This window comes from Schistocerca cancellata, chromosome 11 (assembly GCF_023864275.1).
Source record: "Schistocerca cancellata isolate TAMUIC-IGC-003103 chromosome 11, iqSchCanc2.1, whole genome shotgun sequence".
Taxonomy (NCBI): Eukaryota; Metazoa; Arthropoda; class Insecta; order Orthoptera; family Acrididae; genus Schistocerca; species Schistocerca cancellata.
This window is the reverse complement of record NC_064636.1, coordinates 58,598,763-58,613,153: the sequence shown is the minus strand read 5'-3', so window position 1 is coordinate 58,613,153 and position 14,391 is coordinate 58,598,763. Positions and strand designations below refer to the sequence as shown.

Here is a 14,391-nt window from a genome sequence, read left to right as displayed (position 1 = left end):
GAGACCAAGTGAACTAGTTGTGACATGTTTACCACAAGCGGCCAGAGATGCTAAACAGCACTGTGAATTTCGAGTCACAAGGTTACAACATGTCCTTCACTCTTTACATAAATGTAAATAGTGGCATAAGTGTGCACTTTTGCTATGCATTATGAATTTTAACAACTGACAAGCATCAAAAGAGAGCTGTGTAGTAAAGTTCCACAAGGTGCATTTTAGCTGTGTATGTTTTTACTTGTAACAAATCTATTTGTAATGAACTTTTTGACAAACCTGTGTGGAATGTGGAATCCGATCTTTACTCAAATGTGAATATCACATGAGTGATGAATGCACAATGGGACATGATGTAGACCCAAACACGTTTTTAAAGATCTGAAGGTGACAAACTTAGCTGTTGAAACTGCTCAATAAAAAACAGTTGAGATTGAAATCTGGCCTATAGAATATTTCTTCAAAGTACATAGAGATCTCTGATTCTCATTTCTCATTATAAAAAACTTCAGAGACGTTATGTGCCAGTTTAAGCTTAGGGAACAGATGTATAATGAGCAGGTTGCTAGAAATATGGGATGAGTATCACAAAGGTGCCATCAGAAAACAAATTTTGTGAACAAACAAAACAAAAATTTTGTACACCTGCTTGAGATGTATTTATGTAGAAATCGATAACTGGCTGTAGTCCCTTTTCAATACAAGGAAACTTTTGAAAGTGGAGTCTTCTTAATTGACATTATCAAATTAGAATAAAAAGTGATTGATGAACTTTTGTCATAGACTTTCTTCTACCAGTATAAAGCTTACAGTAGACGCTCAGCTTAATAAAACACACAGACTCTGAGAGGAACAAAGCACAAACTGAGTGTGACTTTACCTTCTGGATTCCTTTTATTTCTAAACTAATTTGTAGTAAAAATGTGGAAATGGACAGTTAAATATTCATCTATTGCACTTTGCACATTCCTTTAACACAATTATTTTCTTTCTACATTCTAACGTTTTCTGTCATTGTTAGCACTTTTTTAAAGAGGACATTTAAGCTTCATTTGTCTTCTTATCTTTTCCTCAAGGATCGCAGTTCCATGTGACTTTTCAATGTAAATACGTATGTTACTTGTAACAATTATTAACAAAAGGTTTACATGAAGTAATTGTATTTTGAATGCTATTAATCGCTTCCTGAAGCAAAATTAAATCAATCGAAGAATAATTATAATTGCCAACAGATGAAACTACATACAGTTTCTGTTATGCCACTTGCAGTGGCGTCACTTTGGTTGCAAGTCACTCCTGCACCCCACATCAGTTAAATAAGAGCCAATATTAAAGTTACTCTATAACGACTTTTGAATTATGCTTTGTGCAGTGCACTTAAAGACACTGATGCAATTCAATTGCACTGTTAAAATCTACACTTACTCTCTCATATTGTTCATTCCCTTTATTAAAAACTATACTTAATCTGAAGTTATACTGTCACCAGAAACCTCCTTCCTTCCTTCCACATATCCACTAGGTCAGTGTCTAATGATTTGTACTCTTTAATGGAGACACAGGGCATCTGTGTACACTCATGTTTAAATCGCCACCACCTGGTTGCGAGCGTGCCACAGAGAATTGCACAAGCCTCTTTGTGGAAACAATAAAGTCACTGACCAACAATTAGGATATATATTAAAACAAGAAGTGCACTTTCATGCAAGAATATTTACATAAGCATACAGTCCAAAACTTTTCGTTGTGTGATATTTTTTAATCTCTTCTGGGTGGTCTGTTTCCGCTATCATTTTACTCGAATTGTTTACAAATGAATCACTGTCATTATAAAGACTATTGTCATGGAAATCGTTGTTGTTCTAGTTTTCGCTTTAAGATTTTTGTAAAAGCTCTACAATCTCTACCTCAGAAAGGAATGTATATGAAGAACTAGCCATTTCACACCCACTTACTTGAACATGGTAATTACAACTTTTCTGTCAACGTTATGGCTATAGTTCGACACTGAGTTAACACAGGCTTCCCTAAATGGGGAGCAGTCAGGTTCGAGAATGGCGCATGTAAGAGCTACAAAAAGCAGTATTTGGAATGTCAGGCGCCACTGGCCATTGGAGTGGGAAGGATTGAGAGCATAGAAGCTGCCAACCCTAAAATCCGAAAAAACTGCCAGTCCTGTATTCAGTTTCACCATTTGTAGAAATCACCTTCCATTAACTATACAATAATACTTACTCAGACAGAAATTTTAACTGTGCATCATATAATGAAACATCATCAACAGTATAAATTAACAATGACATGACCACAACTGCAGTGTGCCAAACGTTTCGTTGCTAGCAACCCTAAATGTAGAAAGTTAATATTATATTCCTGTTAAAATACACACCATATAGTCACAGTCAGGGCACATGCTGTTCAGAATAAAAACATGCATGATGTTGTCAAAGTTACTTGGTACTCACCAGTAATTAAATCATGCTCCACATCGCTTTTTCTTTTTTCTTTTTTGCTCAAGTACAGTAACATTATTATTGTGATCAAACTTTCACAACTATCTCTCTGCATTTCAAAGAATATATAGGATATTTTTCTACATGCACATAAAATTAACTAATGCTTTCTTTAAGTAGGCTATAATATAACTTATTTACAACTATACAGTTGCAACATAAGTTTTAGAAATCAGTCTTTATGGGTGCCAGTTGGACTGGCAGACACACCATTTCCTGTAGCTCTAGCACTACAAACAGTACTAAAACGACACTTTTTATAGAGATCTTTGATATGGTGTAAAACTGAATCTGCATGTTATCCTAATACACACGTATAAATATCAAAGCTACCAGTACTGAATACTAGCTTCAGAAGCACTGAAACTTTAATGGCAATTGCTCAATTTACTTCTGATACTAATTAGTATGGGTGAAGGAAAGCGGTGCCAAATAATTAAAACGAGTTTATCTTTTATGACATAGCTAAAAGTTGCTTCACTTGAGTGATGACACAGTAATCAGGGTGCTGCAATTTCTGCATAGTTACAGTTTCCTATATAGCATCAGTGTCAACTGAAATTATTCAGGCAGGTGTTATGTAGTAGTACAGAGCGTGGCATTCGAATTGATTGAGTTAAGAATTAATTACACATGAAAGAAAATGCAAAGGATACCAAAACGGATTTCATACAGGAATAAAATGGAAATTATAAATTCACCTTTAATAGAATTACCATGGAAACATGAAAATTGTTTTATAAATAATTTCTGAATTACAAAAACAAATTTAGAGTACTTCTTGAATCAGGCATCAAGCTCCACTTAAAGATGAGGAACACAAATTTTGGATGCAAACACAGTTTTCCTGAAGCTGCATGTCATGTCAGTGTTATAGTGCATCTACAGTGTCCTCAAAAATACAGTTCTAGGGTACTTATATGAGATACTGTCTGCTGTTTACAGACATAGCAATCATAATAAAATTTTTATCTGTGAACCACTTTCGAATAACAAGAAAAAATGTTGCATAGTTGTAGAGCTGCATATTGGATACTATTTAAAAATCTGGTAAACTTATTAAAGGTGCATTATAAGTTCGAGTGAAAGTGCAAATGACACTTCGATATTTCACATTTGGCATTTCCCTGTCATCTCTCCAATATTTATATCATGTCCCCAAATACAAATTTTTAAATTCCGGCATGTTCTGTTGGATGCTGTTTACTATGACCAGAAGACACATTTGAGAGCTAATATTTTTTCAGCCTTGCGCACCCAATGTCAGTTAAAAATGACCAAACATTAATGTTACTCTATAATAAATTTTGGAGTTATGCTTTGTTCAAGTGCACTGTAATATAACTGAACATTGAATATCCATGTTCCTGTATTAAAAGCTAGAGTCAAGATAAAAGTATATTGCCATCAGTAACCTTCTTTACTTCCTCTCTGACATTCACTGGATAGATGCTCAAATGTATGTCGCCAGTACAATGATCTGAATACATTTGCCAATGTTGTGTTGATTTTCAACATTTGTAGAATTCAGTGAGTAGCAGTGAAACTACAAATCGCCTTCCAGTTATTACACATGCTTACACACAACCAGAACCTATCTATGTACCAGATAGCACAGATATGATACATTTCCACCACATAGATTAACCATTTGTGCTCATATCTGTAATCTCAAAAACTTTACCTATGAACAGCTTCGAAAGTAGATATATGCTCCTATTGAAATAATTTAACTAAATACACACAGATCATGTTGTAAGAATTGGTTGGTACTCACCTTGTACTCAACCTACAGAATGATACCACACTTCATATCTTCTTGTTGTCACACCAGCTAAATAGAGTAATAACAGTATTTCTACCCAACTTTCGCAAATTATCACAACATATTTTAAAGAAAATACAGATTGTTTTTCTAATACAAAAACAAACAAACACCATCCAAACAGGCCTTGAAGTTTCAATAGTACTGACCGGCCGCTGTGTCATCCTCAATCTTTAGGCATCGGCAGATGTGCATATGGAGGGGCATGTGGTGAGTACACCACTCTCCCAGCCATTGTCAATTTCCGTGAGCAGCTTTTCTAAACACACATAAAATAAAATAACAGGTTTGTAAAGTATAATTTTTTTCATGTAGTGTCAAACATTTTCAGAAAACAATCTTTTTAGGTGGCAGATAAATCTGTACAGACGCCACTCTTCTAAGATTTTAGCAATATGTTATGTTCATTGATTTAGACATAGTGATTAATTCTTATTTTAGCTTTTGGCACAAATAAATGACAACTGTAGACAATATCCCGTGTACCTCCATCTACATCTATGCTCTATAAGCCAGCCTGAAGTCAGTGGAACAGGGTATGTCCAAATACCAGTTATTAGCGTTTCTTCCCATAGAACATGGGAAGCATGAGTGTTTGAATACCTCTGCATGTGCTGTAATTATTCTAATCTTGCCCTCCATATACCTATGTGAGCAATGCATAAGGGATTGTAATATATTTGCAGAGTCATCATTCAAACTCGGTTCTTGATACTTTGTTAATAACATTTCTCAGGATAGTTTATGTCTATCTTCAAATTCTGCAGTTCAGCTCCTTCAGCATCTCTGTGAAACTCTCACAAAAATCAAACAAACCTGTGACCATTCATGCTGCCGATTTCTGTATACTTTCAATATCCACTGTTAGTCCTATCTGGTACGTATCCCACACACTATAACAATATGCTAGAACCAATCACATGACTGATTTGTAATCAATTTCCTTTGTAGACTGATTGTACTTCCCCAGTATTCTACCAATAAACTGGAGTCTACCCTCTGCTTTCCCAACGACTGAGCCACCTCATATCCCTACAAAGTGTTACACCCAGGTATTTGTATGGCTTGCCTATTCTAACTGTGACTCATTGGTATTATAGTCATAGGATACTACGCTTTTTCGTGTTGAAGTGCACAGTTTTATGTTTCTTATCATGTAAAGCAAGTCGTCAGTTATTACATGCCTTTGAAATCTTATCACGATCTGACTGAAAATTTACACAGCTTCTTTCAGACAGTACATCATTATGGATAACTGCATCATCTGTCTGAAGTTACTGTTTATATTGTCTGCAAGGTCTATGAACAGCAAGGTCCTAACACACTTCCCTGGCGCACATCTGAAGCTATTACTACATGTAACGACGACTCTCCATCCAAAATAACATGCTGCATCCTCCCTACCAAAAATACCTCAATCAGTGGCAAAATTCAGTTAATACCCCATATCAATGTACTTTTGATAACAAGCACAGGTGTGATACTGAGTCAGATACTTTTCGAAAATAAATAAATACTGCAACTACCTGACTGCCTTGATCCAAAGATTTTAGAATGTCATGTGAGAAAAGAATGAGTTGGGGTTCACATGACTGATATTTTCGGAATCCTTGCTGGCTGTCATGGAGGAGGTAATTCTGTTCGAGATACCTCATCATGTTTGAACTCAGAATATGTACTAAGATTCTACAACAAATCAATGTTAAGGATACTGGAGACTGTAATTTTGTGGATCACTTCTATTACCCTCTTATAGATGGGCATGACCTGTGCTTTCTTCCAGGTACTAAGCAACATGTTTTGTTTTAGACATCTGCAACTGATTTTAGTTAGAAGTGGGGCTAACTCAGCCGTAAATTCGGTATAGAATCTGTAGGGATTCCATTGGGCCCTCTAGTTTTATTCACGTATAATGATTTCAGTTGTTTATCAGCACCACTGACACTAGTACTTATTTCCCTCATCTTTCCAGTGTTATGAGGAGTAAATTGCGACATTTCTCCTGGGTTTTTCTTTGGAATGGAAAATCTGAAAACAGAGTTAAGCATTTCAGATTTTGCTTTGCTATCCCCAGTTTCAGTTCTTTACATTCCACCAGAAATGCTTTGGGGTTTGTGAAATATCATTCGACATCAATGCCTGGCAATACCTGCCCATCAGTGCGTGAGGTCTGCCTGGTCTCGGTTCAGGTGTGTTTATTTCTTCACAGCTCCACTCCAGAGTCACAGCATCGATTTTCGACGTGGGCAGCTGACAGGACGTTTGACAATGTTCTGCTACGGCAGTCATTGAAAGCTTCACACACTGATCTCTTGTCAGGCAAATGCGTTTTATTCAGCAATTCTCTATCTACAGCTCTAAGTTTTGTTTTATGCAGTAGTCTCTGTTCCTTTAGTAGTTTCTTTACAGTAACTGTATACTGTAGAGAGTGCCTTCTATTATGAACTGTTCTACTGGGTACATGTCTATCCAGTGCATGCTCAACTACTCTTTTAAACCTGAGCCAGAGTTCCTCTACGTACTGCTGCCCTGTGCGTAAACTTTCAGTCCCTCATTGAGATATGACACTACTGATTTTTTTATCTACTTTACTGAACCCCCTCCCTCCCCCCCCTCCCCCCCCACACACACACTTATATACTTGTTTCAGTTATTCTTTGTACTCTGTTAGTCACTGTTGCCACAACCATATCATGTTCACTGACGTGGACATCCTCAAAGAGGTCAGGTCTATTTGTCGCTATTAGATACAAAATATTGTCATCATGAGTGATGTTCCTAACTGTCTGTTCTAGATAGTTTTCAGAGAAGGCATTTAGTAATGTTGTACAGGGTGTCTTACCACACCCATCACTAACAAAACTGTAATTTTCCCAGTTGATTGTTGGATTACTAAAGTTCCCCCAATGAGTACAGTATGAATTGGAAACTTTCGTTTCTGGCGGAGGTTCGAGTCCTCCCTCGGGCATGGGTGTGTGTGTTTGTCCTTAGGATAATTTAAGTTAAGTAGTGTGTAAGCTTAGGGACTGATGACCTTAGCAGTTGAGTCCCATAAGATTTCACACACATTTGGACATTGAAACTTTCGTGCAAGCGAAACATTCTCATATGCAGCTTTAACTACCATCATGGTGGCTTTCAGTTTTTTGTCTATTGCAACAAATACGCCACCTCCATTTCTCATTAGCCTATTCTTTCGATATACACTTAAATTTTCCCCAGAAATCTCACTGCCAACGTTTTCAGGCTCAACCATCCATAATTTTAAGCAACCTTGATGTCTAAACTTCTGTATTTTTAGTGATGGTTTTTGTACTTCCAGAAAAAGGTCGTTCCATACAGTTCAAGGATCTGTAATAATGTTGCTAACGACAGGTCTTTAAACGTTTTTGGCACTCCAGAACGCACATCACACACAAGACAAATTTACGAAATGGAAACCAAATTACAGCGATGGTGTTTTGAAATTCAGTCAAAAGGATGCAGCCAAATGACGCTAGTCAGTGGTGGGAGTGGTAAGTGGAGTCACAAAGTAGAATGGAGTTGAACTTTTTGTCGCAAGATAAATGTTGCTTAATTTGTGTCATGTAACTGAAAACTGTGTGTTTACATATGCGACTGTGGGGTCACTCCAGTATTCCATCAACTGGGGTGTCATATTGGTTGCACATGTGCACTGGGCTTAAATCATGAACGATGATATACTGTGAATTATTTCACGTACAGCACTATTAACTTAAGAAAACTCTCAGACATGCACTCTTGTTCATGCTGATATGCTCTGAAGTTAGGAACGAGGGATTCTCTGAATGCTAAAATTGTATAAAGCATTGTTTTATTTTAATTTGTTTGAAGTCTGGTAGATGGTTCTTAATACAGTATTAAGCTGATACATCATACATTCCACATTACACTTCAAGCCATGAGAGTCTCTGTTTTCGTCAGTAGTATTATTTTTAAAATTTAGTAAGTCCGGCATGTATTTTTCGCAATATTGTTTTAGTTGAAGTTTTGTTATATTGACGATTGGGTGAATAATTTTTTTTTTAAATTTGTGTGACCATAACTACTGTACAATTATTTATAGATTTCGAAACCATACTAGCTACTATTAAAAAATTAATAAAAACACGTAGTTTCCCATACGACTTTAATGACCGAGCGAGGTGGCACAGTTGTAGCACAATGAACTCGCATTCCGGAGGACGACGGTTCAAAACCGAGTCCAGGCCTCCTGATTGGGTTTTCAGTGACTTTCCTAAATCGCTTAACGCAAATGCCTGGACGGTTCCTTTGAAAAGTCACGGCCGACTTCCTTCAGCAACCTTCCCTAATGCAATGCGACTGATGACCTCACTGTTTGGTCCCCTCCCCCAAATTAACCAACAAACGAATTTCATTTCTCTTTCTAGCAGATATGCAGCTGTGATTCCAAGAATGTTAGATCGACCTCCGTGGTAGGTTCTTTCTTCCGCATTTATTGACTTTGACCACAGCAGCAGAGATGGCTTTCGCCTTTCAGTTTAGTAGTTTGTATCATGCGTTTGTCGGGAATTGCGTTGCATTTTCCGTGTAATATGTAAGTGATCTGATGATAGAAGCAGGTAATCAAGGAACAACGCATATTGAATCTGGTACTAAGTCAGTACTGTATTTTTATTATCATTACAGCTAACTGCCTCGAATGAAGTAGTTTGCCAATGCCTTGTAATGATGCTATAGTAACTGCTCGTACAATTATTATATTGGTTTAATGTCATTTATTGGGCACATTTGATCCATAAGTTTGTTCGACATTTAATTGTTGTATCAACTTTGGCGCCTCTAGTTATAGCCTTAGGATTTCATTAGTAGTTATTTCAGGTTATGTGTATCGGAACCAAGCACTTGTTATTTTCAGTAAGCTTGTGTTTCCGCACTGCGAGCAGGAGGTGACTAGTGACTAGACAAACATATTAGTGCACATTACGTACCTGTGCTGTTCGTCAATGACGAAAACGACCAGATCGACGTGTGTGTGTGTGTGTGTGTGTGTGTGTGTGTGTGTGTGTGTGTATTGTGCTTGCTGTTTTCGTCCTGTCCGGTAAAATTGCTAAATGTTTCCCGTGATTTAGCAAAAGAACCTCCTGAAAGTTTGTGTTTTCTGTAATTACCGGAAAAGTGTCTGTATGCTGTGGTAGTTAGAGAAAGTGAAGGTCCATGTGAAATACTTTCTGATTGATGAAAAAAGGCCCTCGTGAATTTCACACACCCGCTGCATTCATATCCTTATATTGATTTGCGTTGTGCATGCGACGTTCGGTAACAATATTTGTAAAGGAACGATTAGGAACAGTAAGAGTTTACTGTAATCTGATCTGTAGTGCGTCCGGGTTGTAGCGCAAACAGTTGTACCGCCGATACACGAGATTTGTTAGCACACGTTAATACAGAGTATCAGAGATTTTTAATGTTGGGATGAAAGAGAATGCTGTAGAGAGAATTCATTGTGTTGTATTTTCCATGGATTTTCAATGTGCCTACGCGCTCCATAGTTTAGTAAATAGTGTTAACTGCTGTTTGTAGTAATGTACGTGTTTAAATCTATGGAAGGATGGGAGGAATGTAATTTACTCTGTAAGGGCTGAAGGGTATGTGTAATTGCCACCGACAAAAGCATCACAGCACCACAGAACATTGTCATTGGTCCACTTATGAGAAAGTAATTTTGCTAAGTGTTGTTAGACGAATTTAATCGGTGTTAAATCTTGACAGTCAAGAATGATTTATTTTTCTGTGAAATGCGGAGGCAGCAATGTATGTGTGTTTTAGTGACTGGGTAAAGATTCCAGCGTTGCTGTATACTGGGTGATTAACGTTGAATGTGACTGTATAAGGAAACGGATGTTAAAAATACATACTAAACGGACTGAAAAAAATAGAAAGTTCTATCTGTATAGGTGGATTTACATGTTGTGCTTTTCTAAATTCCATGAGCAAATATGGGTTTGTAGATTGATTGAAAGTGCAGCCATATGGTTGAGAAATAATTCTTTTCTGTCCTTGCATACACTGCTGAGAACATAATTATAAACCTCTTACATTATTCTATATATTAAGGAATGTGCAGGATTGATTGACAGGCTTCGATATAGCTCGAACTCAGTTTAATCTTTTATTCCTAAAACATGAAATTGTCTACAGTAAATAGATTTGTTTGGTAAATTCACTTTATCTTAGTTGCTTCACATGACAGTGAGAAATTTATGTGGAAAAAGCAAGATATGTCAGCTACCGTATTCAGAATAGCATTGTATACCACAAGCAAATGGTGCTAAGTAACAGTAGTAGGAAAGTCATTTGTTTCCATTGTGTGTTGTTTTGTTTTCTCTCAAATTGAATTTTGTTTCCATTAATGACAGTGAGGCTTCAGAGTCCTTATAACCAGCAAGTTGTAAATCAGTTTTTTTTATTTCTAAATTTTTCATATGCATTGACTCATTTGCTGCAGCCAGAAAATAATGCCTGTGCACTATGTCGAATAGTTACTATGTAAATATCACTTCTGCTTTCTTGTTTTTCAGTGGCTTAGGAGGCCAATCATGGACTGCAAGGGAACTAGTTGGCTGAAAAAAGAGAATAATGGAGTATATGCTGAACCAGGCTCCTTGGTAAATAGCTTCTTGTATTTTTTGCCATTGTTTCATTAATTTCTCTCTGCAGTGTGGTGTGTAAACACGCAGATTACATGTCCTGCTCCTTGTCAGATGAAAAATTTGGTACTGGCTGTTGGTTTTGATTCTTGACCAAATGAAGTAACTTTTTATTTTGCAACATATTGGCAATGGATTGGTGTCTTGTATATGATGCTGCTTTCCAATATTTAATTTGTTTCAAAATTTCTGTAGCTTATTGTTAATGTGATATTGACATGCCAGTAGTTAATGATTACCGGTTTGTTGTCTACTAGGAAATTGTCACATGTTCTTGAATTATTGTGGTGTCAGCAATCACTTGTTGCAAATTAATTTTCTACTTCGAGATTGTTTGGTGTGTTGTAACTGTCTAGATTTGTTCCTTGTTTTAGAAAGTGGTATTATTAATGGACACGATAAAGTTAAATATGTGTAGGACTTTACTTGCTAGAGGGCAGATGGTTTAGCTACTACTTTAGATCAGTTGTATGGCTTGCTGGATGAATTGATCAGATGCTCTATTTGTGGTCACTTTTTAAGTTGACCAGAGTTGCATTCTCAGACAAGAGGGGTATATATGTGGATTTATTCCAAAGATAATGTTTGGCAGTCTGTTCGTCATGGTGCCTGATGGAGAAATCCAAACTCATGACCTACAATATTGTTTTCCTGGTGTATCATTTTTGCTATTGCTCAACTAATTGGTTTTATACACTCAGAGTTCTTGTTAGCAATATTACCATTCTTGTTCTGTATTTATTTTGTTGGTAGGTATTCAGAATCTATTAAATACAGGGAATTGGTAGGTGACAGAGCTGTTGTTGAAATCCTTTGAGGAGCTTAAATACTATTAAATGAAAGTGTTGTTGGTAGTGTAATTTACAACCCTAAGAAGGAAGTGGTGGTAATGCTGATACTAAAAGAATAAAGGAGTGTTACAGTTTCAACTACGGAATGTTTGCAATGCTCTTTAACCAGTAGATATTCACATTACCACTCTAAATATTTGGTATCACATAAATTACTTAAATGTTACTATAATCAGAGTTAAACTGTGTGGGCTCAAATATGACACATGTAACATACAACATATGCTTATGGGTTTGGTGCTCATAAAAGAAGTAATCATAGCAGAATGTCACTTTCAGCTTCTGGCAAATTAAAACATGATAAAGTTATTGTTTGAGCTCACTTCTTGATTCAGCACTTTTGAGAATAGGATTTTGAAGTTTCCAGTGTGTGGCCATCAACATTTTACAGAGAATTCTCTGCATCAAGTAGGACCTTCCTCAGTCTCTTCCCCCCCCCCCCCCCCACTTTTCTTTCTATGAACTTGGTGTGTCTAGTGTCCTGCTCATATTCAGGATGTTCATTTTTCTAGTGGTATTGTAGGTCTCACATTGATCTCAAAATGTAAGCAGTTGGTAAAGGCAAGTAGTAGCAGATTTAGCACACATGCGTTTAGTGTTACAATCTTCTCTTATCACTTCTTTTTGGAACAACTGCAGAAGTGAGGACTACATTGCACCTTCATATCATGTGTTACATCTGTATTGTAAATGTATCTGTTTGTCCACTTGGTCAAAGCTGTGTAACTGAGCAATTGCTGTTCAAGCTTCTCATGTGACGTTGTATCTGAACTGGTCCAACAGTGGCAAGCAAAACTTAGTTGTCGACAACTCGGTTGCCTCAGTTATGTTTTCCAAAGAACAGAGAAAGTAAAATCAAACATGGAAAATGTCAGGATAGAATAATGATATACAAAGGATACATTCCTACTCAACACATTTGAGAAGGCCTTTGGTTGCAGGTAGGTAGAATGAATTGACTGCTAAATATTTAAGCTTTTGGACAAAGTCATTTATATGAAATACAGAACACTAGGGCAAGGACACATCTAATGCAAGCAGAAATCTGTTGGAGTGAGTTATGGCATGAAGAGGTGCTGTGGGGTGGGAAGTGAGGGATAGCAGATGGTGTGCTGCCTGTGGGATTGGTATAGGACATGGGGGGGGGGGGGACAGAATAGGGCTGCTAGGTGCAGTGTTGGGATGCTGTATGGGGCATGGGGGGGGGGAGGAGGAGTTGTTGTTGTGTGATATGTGTGTACAGTGCCCAGTGCTAGAATGAGAGCAGGGTAGGGAATAGGTGGGGTCAATCATACAGACTAGTGAACTTTGAGGCTGGGGGGGGGGGGAGGGTATAGGGGTGAGTGATACGTTGTTGGAAGAGCTTCCATTTGCACAATTTAGAGTAGCTTGTTATGTGCATGCATTTTTTAATGTGCTCACAAAGATAGAATCTCTGCTCTTATGGGACACCATCTTCAGCCTGTTACAACCTACCCTACCACAAAAGACATCAGTCATTTCCTTTATGGCATATCCACTGTTACTGTTCCTTTACCACTCCGCACCCTGCTCATTGTCAGCGCTATCACCCTCTATGATTACATCCCCCAAGACCCATTGCTTAGTCCCTGAACAGTACCTTTCCCAGTGTCTGTATGTCTCCTAACCTACAGCCCCATCCTGGTTGCCATGTTGTACTACATTCTCAGCCACGATTACTTCTCTATTGTTGGCATTGCCTACAAACAAATGTGCAGTACATCAAAGGGCATTTGTATGGCATCATATTCTGCTAATTTATTCATAGGCCACCTCGAGAATTCCTTACTAAACACCCAGAATCACAAACCCTTCACCAGATCAAGATTTGTTGATGACATTTTTGTGATCTTATTGGTTTGCTTGTTTGATCTGATTAGGTCCATCAGGCCCTATATTAAACTGGAACACTGTTTTACAAATACAGTACCCTTTTAATATCATATTTTTATGAACCTAAGTTTTAGTATGACAGATAGTATTACAATGATTTGGGTGTCTGAAGTAGCAGTGTCAGTGAATAATACTATGAACTAAAAGTTAATACTGGCAGTACTTCCACTACTGAAGTTACTACCACTATTGGTGCTGGTAGTGGTGGTGATGAAAGAATTTGTAGGTGTTCAAGGTTGATTTGTTTTCTGATACAGTGTTTTATGGGGAAAGGAAATATAAGGAGACTCGACCAGCTAAGAATATTGGGAAGCAAGGTGTTTGAAGGAATATGCTAAGGATCACACTGAGGCCAGCACAGCCTAAATTTCCTTTCGAGCCTTTCCCAGAAACGGATCTCTCGTGACTTGTCTTGTCAGTCACAAATATATAAGCGTCAGATTCCACCCATCTGCTTCGACCCATGACGTCACAAATATGGGAGAAACTACCATACACTATGACTCTAATATGGCGCCTATGATATTACGTAAACATGACCACTAACATGAAAATACAATTAAAAACTAACACACGTGTTCCACAAAAAACCTAATGAAACT

The 14,391-nt window shown here is 37.4% G+C and overlaps 1 protein-coding gene across 14 annotated transcripts in view; it reads left to right on the top strand.

Annotated features, from left to right (window-relative positions):
* LOC126108118 (zinc finger protein ZFP2-like) overlaps window positions 1-14,391 on the top strand; it is a 205,158-nt gene that overhangs the window by 132,527 nt on the left and 58,240 nt on the right. Inside the window, exons 1-2 of one of the 14 annotated variants that reach the window (XM_049913349.1) lie at window positions 8,826-8,936; window positions 10,896-10,982. The exons of 11 other annotated variants lie outside the window; for them this stretch is intronic. In XM_049913349.1, coding sequence (XP_049769306.1) covers window positions 10,914-10,982 — 69 coding nt within the window. In that variant the 5' untranslated portion in view covers window positions 8,826-8,936; window positions 10,896-10,913. Of the gene's footprint in view, window positions 1-8,825; window positions 8,967-10,895; window positions 10,983-14,391 lie in introns of those variants that run through there. 2 more of the 14 variants (XM_049913350.1, XM_049913351.1) reach the window with 2 other exon arrangements.